Source organism: Henckelia pumila, chromosome 1, assembly GCF_033568475.1.
Source record: "Henckelia pumila isolate YLH828 chromosome 1, ASM3356847v2, whole genome shotgun sequence".
Classification (NCBI taxonomy): domain Eukaryota; kingdom Viridiplantae; phylum Streptophyta; class Magnoliopsida; order Lamiales; family Gesneriaceae; genus Henckelia; species Henckelia pumila.
This window is the reverse complement of record NC_133120.1, coordinates 132,996,023-133,003,431: the sequence shown is the minus strand read 5'-3', so window position 1 is coordinate 133,003,431 and position 7,409 is coordinate 132,996,023. Positions and strand designations below refer to the sequence as shown.

At 39.0% G+C, this 7,409-nt stretch overlaps 1 protein-coding gene across 1 annotated transcript; it reads left to right on the top strand.

The window, feature by feature from the left end:
• The first annotated feature begins 4,471 nt into the window (after positions 1-4,471).
• Positions 4,472-5,405, top strand: LOC140874029 (uncharacterized). The gene is made up of 3 exons (XM_073277310.1): positions 4,472-4,514; positions 4,611-4,624; positions 4,821-5,405. Exons 1-3 carry the CDS (start codon positions 4,472-4,474, stop codon positions 5,403-5,405), a joined length of 642 nt encoding a protein of 213 aa, XP_073133411.1.
• Positions 5,406-7,409: the final 2,004 nt, after the last annotated feature.

The window sequence follows — 7,409 nt, the reverse complement described above, 5'->3', positions numbered from 1 at the left end:
GTTCCGCAACAGGGACATAAAGAACAATAGTTGTCTCCGGATTAAAATCTAATACAAGAGATGAAAGAAGTGAAGTGTGATCTTGAAAATCAACTGTAAGTTCCTCAAAAACAGAGTCTTCAACCTGAGGTTCAAGCAGAGGTACTTCAGAAATGGCATCAGTTTGATCAACTTTTTGATATGGAATCAGGACATATGTAGCAAGGCTGTCAGGAGCTTCAATCTGAATATCCATTATTGGTGATTGTTGTAGTAGAGGTGATGGAGGGGGTGAGAAATGATCATAATCAATCAAAGCATAAATAGACTCAAGAGTTTCTTCTTCAACATTTTGATCTGATGAGTGAACCGAAGATGTTGAAGATGCTTCAATAGGAAAATCTTGTCTCATCATCTGAGAAGTTGCAGTCATAAGGAGAGCATCATTCTCCAATTGACTGATTACATCAGATTGATCCAAAACATCCAGTCTAGAAACATTGAATAGTGATCGTTTGTGTCTCAGATAACATCGTAACAAACTTTCCTTCAATCTGATTGCCACAAACTCTCTTCTCTGCAATGCTAGAGAGATGTCTTGAGTTTCTACCCATTCAAGAATTTTGTTTTCAATAGCAGCAATATTAGATAACATCTTCCAAGAATTGATGTGTGAAAAGTGAGTCTTGGTTTGGTGCTCTTCCCATCTGTCAAATAACTTCATCCTGTCATCTGTAGTATGGATGATCAGTTGAGCAGCAAATTCAAGAGCTCTTTGGGCATTGGAAAGAGCATTCGGATCAGAAATATCACTGGTGTCTTGATAAAATCCAGATCAGAGCATAGTAATATTCATCTGAGTGACAGGTGGAATGATACTTTCCTCTCTTGATAATGGAATAGCAGGAAATGGAGTAGGTTGGATTGACACTTGGGCCTTGGGAGGGGGTCGAAAAGACCTTTTCTTATTTGGTGGAGGAGCAACCACTATCTCAGCCAGAGTAACTTGATCAGACTCATATTCTTCTGATTTAGTTGTTTCAACCTGCAACTTCCTTTTGACTGACTTTATCTTTGGAACAGGTGGGTTTTTAGCTGGGGTAGGCTTTCGGGTAGATGTTTTTTGAGCCTAAAGAGTGAGAGTTTTTGGTTCTTTTGAAATGGTCAAATCCTCAATTTCATTTGTATTGGGTGTCCCGTGTTTAAAATCTACCAATTGTTTGGCCTTGTACGCTTCAATAGTTCTCTCATTCAATGTCTTATGCAAATGAAGATTAGAGGAAGGACCCAGATGAATATTAATATCATTTAAGATCTCACCAATCTGAATAGAAAATCCCTGAGATTGGATTTTAGGTGCAGTGATCATATGCGAGAACACATTAAACAGAACTACAGACCAATTGATCGCAGTTCCAATAGAAATAACAACCATTATATCAAATTTCTCAACAGTAATTGCATCGAAAGAACCTGCTTTGGCCAAAAGAGATTTGGACACAATGACATGAAGTAATCTGAATTCCATCTTAAGTTCTTTCTTCTTGCGTGGTATCTTGATCGGTTTATCGGTCAGAGAGTAATTAGCTTCATCTGAGTTCTTTGTGCCTCAGTGATATTTGAAAAATCAGTCATCCCTTGTCTAGGCAGATCAAAAGATGAAGCAAACAGATCAGATGTGATGCGAACAAATTCTCCACCAAGTGAACTGGTAATAACTTCATTTTCAAATTGAGAAGTTTGAAAGAACTTCGGAATAACTTTCTTGTATATGGATTTCCGACTCTCTAAAAACTTTCTCAAACCAGAATCTTTGATTTGCGAGACATTTCCACCATTTCGTGATCTAGTAGATCGAATAGAGTGTGGAAGTCGATGAGAAGTACATTTTGGGTGATTTGAGACATTTTCCTGCAATTAAAGAAAAAATATGTCGGAGTAAATTTGTTCTCCATGAAAATTAGGGCTCAGTGAATTGTTATGAAGATGATACAGATGAGTTTAAAATATTTTAGCCCAAAAATCACGGATATATGACGTAAGAAATTTTGAATTTAAAAAAATACGGCATAAAGTGGATGTATTCATCATGCGGAAAAATAAATAATATTTTATTCCACCTCGGGGATACAAACCGTCAACAATGCGGTTATAAATAAATGCATCAGATCAAACGATCTACCATCTTCTGTACACACAAAAATATCAGATAAGCATGAATAATTCTGAGAAAACAATGGAGGAACGACAGGCCGAGTTGCCAGGTTTTTTCTTCAAGGTGACCATGAATACATGGTTCAAGATTGAAGAGATCTACATGTATCATCAGGTCCCCCTCCCACCACGCAAGTAAGATGAGGCAGAAGAGGTATCCTACCGAAGAGAGAAGTACAGGGACCTACTATGGTCCGATAACAATCATGAGGTCATCTTATCCCATGATGGTACTCTTTTTCTGCTTCTCCGCAAGGAGGAGCAGATGCTAACTCATCTGCTTAATGCAGGTGAGTTTATGTTTATGTCTTTTGATGCACCACTCTATGAGTGGCTGAAAAAATGGCATACTGATGTAAGAATAAGGAAGAGCTTTCGCGCTCCTCCTCTATAATTTATTTTTATTTAATCAAATGAAGTATTTTACTTAATTTTGTGCCTATGAGTGTGTGTGTTACAAAGCATATTATCAGATAAGCGTTTAACTAAACATGTAAAGAGATCGTAAAACATATTTGTAACAAACACTGACACAAATAATTAATACAGATAAGTTCAAACTTTTAAGTGTAAAGCATATAAATTTTAGATCGGATACGTTAAAAAATGCAAGTTCCCCCTAAACATAATCCTATTTAATCGATATCAATCAATCCAAGAATATTTCAAAAATAAGAGAACTTAGCATCGGGTAATGGCTTTGTAAAAATATCTGCAACTTGCAGATCAGCTGAGATATGCTCCAGACGAATATCCTTTTTCTGAACATGGTCCGAGATGAAATGATGACGGATGTCAATATGTTTTGTTCTGGAGTGTAGAACATGATTCTATGTGATTGCAATTGCACTGGTGTTATCACAGTAGATATGTGCATCAGATGAATTAACACCATAGTCTCTTACTTGTTGTTGAATCCAGAGCAATTGTGCACAAAAACTTTCTGCAGCTAAGTATTCTGATTCAGCTGTAGATGTGACAATAGATGTTTGTTTATTACTGAACCAAGAAATTAGCCTATCTCCGAGATATTAACATGTTCCACTTGTATTTTTTCTATCAATTTTGCATCCAAAATAGTCTGCATCCGAATATCCAATTAGGTTAAAAACTTGAGTCCTTAGGATACCATAGACCAACATTTTGAGTCCCTTTTAGATATTTCAGAATTATTTTAGCAGCAATAAAGTGTGATTGCTTCGGATCAGATTGAAATCTTGCACACAGACCAACTGAGAACACAATGTCTACTCTGCTTGCCTCGGAATATAGTTTGATCTACTGAAGTTCCAGCTTCATTTTTATCCAGTTTGATTGAAGCACTCATTGGAGTACTAGCAGCAGAACAATTTTCCATTCCAAACTTCTTAAGAAGTTCTTTTGTATATTTGGCCTGATTTATGAAAATTCCTTTTTCAATCTGTCTGACTTGAAATCCAAGAAAGAATGTTAATTCTACCATCATACGAATCCGATGGTAGCGGAGGGATGTATTCACTCGCTTGAGGCAATTTTCCGCTACATGGAGTTGGGAGATAGAGACCGAGTTCTCTTTATGATGTTCCTCCTCAAGGATGACGCTGCCTTGTGGTTTGAGGGTGTGGAGAAGACTGTTGATGTTACCACCCTGACTTGGGAAGCATTCAAGACTCTCTTCAATGAGAAATACTATACAGCTGAGGTGAGGGCGCAGTTGAAGAAAGAGTTCATGAGTCTCCGTCAGGGTGATCTGTTTGTATCCGAGTTTGTGCACAAATTCAAGAGGGGCTTCCACTTTTTGCCATTGATAGGGAATGATGAGGCAGAGAAGTTGAAGCATTTTGTTGCTTGTCTGAGGCCTACTATTCATAGGGATGTGATGATGGCTAAGCCCGCGAACTATGCAGCTGCTATCAGGAAGGCTTTACGGTCCGAGCAGTCCTTGAAGGACATCAATGCTGAGGTTCATAACAAGAGGGCCTTCAATCATCAGGGCCACCATTAGCAGAAGAGCAAAAGGCCATTTACTGGGCCACAGAGACAGCAGGGACCCTTCAGACCTCAGGGGCATCTGGCCCATAGACCCCAGGGGCATCATGGTCAGAGACCTCAGGGGCACCAGGCCCAGAGACCTGCTCCTTCCAAGATTGGGGAGAAACCCATGTGCACGAATTGCAACCGTGCTCACTTTGGAAAGTGTCTGATTGGTGCAAGAGTCTGTTATCGGTGCAAGAAGCCGGGGCACGTGGTTTCAGATTGTCCATTGCACGCGATGCCAACTTAGGGGAAAGTCTATGTGATGCAGGCCGAGGAGGCTGATCCTGATACCACGCTCATCACAGGTAAAGTTTAGAATATTTAATTAAGGGTGATTTAATTGATTCATTGAAGTAATTTTTGATTATGATCTTCTCTTATTGGGAATGTGAACTTATTAGGTTGCATGTTTTGTGTTAGTTATCTCTGTTGGCATGAATAATTTTGGTTTTTGGGAATTCGATGACTTAGAATGATCCTGGGTAGAACTTAACTTGTTCGTGTTCAATCTTTCCGGGGTTGTAATCACCTTTAATGCAGGTCAAATTTTAGTAGCCGGTGTGGCCACTAGAGCCTTGTTAGACTCGGGGGTTATACATTCTTTTATTTAGGAGGCTTTTATCCGCAAGCGGGGTATTGAGTGTGAAGAGCTGTTTGGTGGATTCACAGTGACCATCCCATCGGGGGAAGAACTGTCCACGAGGAATATAGTGAAGAATCTTGAGCTCTTGTTGCAAGGGAAATTAGTGAGTGCAGATCTGATAGTTTTTCCCATGCTTGAGTTTGACATGATACTTGGGATGGACTGGATGATGAAGAATGCTGTGATGATTGACTTCCAACAGAGATCAGTGATGGTCAGACTGGAGGGAGAAGAACCATTTTGGTTTGAGACTGCTAATGGTTCGAGGAGGACTCAGATTATATATTTCATGCAAGCTAAGCAGTTGGTGCATGATGGAGGTGAGGCATTCTTAGCCAGTATATCTTTGACAGAGTTGCCACCCCATTCAGATATTTCAGATGTGGACGTTTTCAGAGATTTTGAGGATGTGTTTCCAGGCAATGTTGCAAGTATTCCGCCTGATAGAGAAGTCGAGTTCTCTATTTACTTGGTACTGGATACTGTGCCAATCTCTAAGGCACCGTATAGATTGGCTCCTATGGAAATGAAAGAACTAAAAGAGCAAATTTAAGAGTTGCTTGATAAGGGATTCATACGCCCTAGTTTCTCTCCGTGGGGCGCACTAGTCCTCTTTGTGAAAAAGAAGGACGGGAGCCTAAGGTTGTTCATTGATTACCGAGTGCTGAATGGAGTGACGGTAAAGAACAAGTACCCGCTTTCTAGAATTGAGGATCTCTTTGATCAGTTGCAAGGAGCCTCTGTATTTTTGAAGATTGATCTTCGTTCCGGTTATCACCAGTTGAAGGTGAAGGAGTCGGATGTGTTCAAGACATCATTTAGGACTCGTTATCCAGAACTCTTTGGTAAATCTAAATTTCGAGGACGAAATTCCATATTAGGGAGGGAGGAATTGTGACGCCTAGAATTTCTTAATTTAAGCTTCATGCCTAAATCAGTCTTTAATATTTATGATTTTAATTATTTTAATTTTTCTGTGCTAATTGGCTAAATGTTATATTTAGAATTTACTATTGTTAACTTTTGCAAAAAAATAGTATTTTTATTTCCGGACTAGTAAAATAAAATTTAATATTTTAAATTAAGATTCTAAGCTTGCATTTTTATTTAGTGCAATTTTAATTTTAGTCCTAATTTTTTTATTGGTTTGGCATTTTTTTTAGTGTATATCACTTTTAAACTTTTAGTAGCACTTTTACACTTGAAATCAAAGCAAACCCTAGCTTCTAATTTATACTCACACACACACACTAGCGCCAAAACACATACACACACACACCGCACGCCACCTACAATTTTCCCCTGTTCTTCTTCTTTCCCTCCCCCAAAATCCTTTGCCTCTTCTTCGGCTTCTTCGTAGCACACCGTTCTTCTTCATTTTTCCGGCAAAACGTCTTCAAGGCTGTAGGGGCGAGCTTTAGCACTGTAGATTGAGCTCGATTCCATCCTATTCCAGCTCCTCTTTGATTGGCTTAGCTCATTGAGCTCACTACTTTTGTTTTTTTTTTCTATTCACTTAACTAGGAAAGATTATGGTTTCATTGCTTCCCTTGTATACTATTAATGTGTGTTTTGATGGGTGGTAGAATTTTGTATATCTCATTTTCGAAAATCTCATGTATACGTGCCCTGTTTCCTCTTTTTTCACGGCTGGATGGTTTTTTTGGGGATTTTGATTGTTAGTTGATTTAATAAGGTTCATATGTGAAGAATGAACGATTTTAAAGCCTTGGAATGAAATTGTAAGCATGTTAGCCTTTTTTCGAAAATTCAGAGATGTTCTTGGTTAGTATGTTCGAATTTTGTGTATTTTTATTGTTGGTGGATTGGTTTGGTGATTTAGGAGCTACCACGGGTGATATGTAGTTCACGTGGTAGCGTTAGATTGAATGAAATTGAAATATGGTCTTGGATGGGGAAATTCAAAACCGCCAGCTTCTTAGGAATTAGTTTTGGTTGAATTTGGTGGAGTTGCGGATGGGCTGGGTTATGTTAAATTTTCAAGAGTTTTGGGGAAGCTTAGAAGTTTTTTAGTAATGCTAAGGCAGCGGCTTGGGGTTGAGGTCAAATGGATAGGTTTGGTTTGGATTTGAGAGGTTGAACTTGAGCAGATTCCATGGACTTAGGGGCTGTCTAGAACCGTGATTTCATAACAAGGTTAGAGGCTGGTCTAGGTGAAGGGCTCGGGGCTAGTGATACCTTAGGATGTTAGGGAAATGATGTTTTGAACGGAGTTCAATTTGGTGGAGTTTTCCCCAAGTTTCAAGCCTTGGGACTTATGAGAGATAGAATTTTAGACGACAAGTTGTTGTCTGGGTTTGAACATTCAAAACAGTATTAAGATCAGAATTTGGTTAAGGGCTCGGGACTGGAAGTAGCTTAAGAGGTTAGGATTATTTCGTTTCAAGCAGAATTCCTTTTTGGCAAGTATTGAGTGAGTTATAAGATTTTAAGGCGTACCGCTCCAGTCACCTAAGTGTTATAACTTTGGGTTAGATTCCCATCCTTGGTGTGTTCCCTAAATCACCATTTCGTTCATTCACGATCGAGTCTCTTG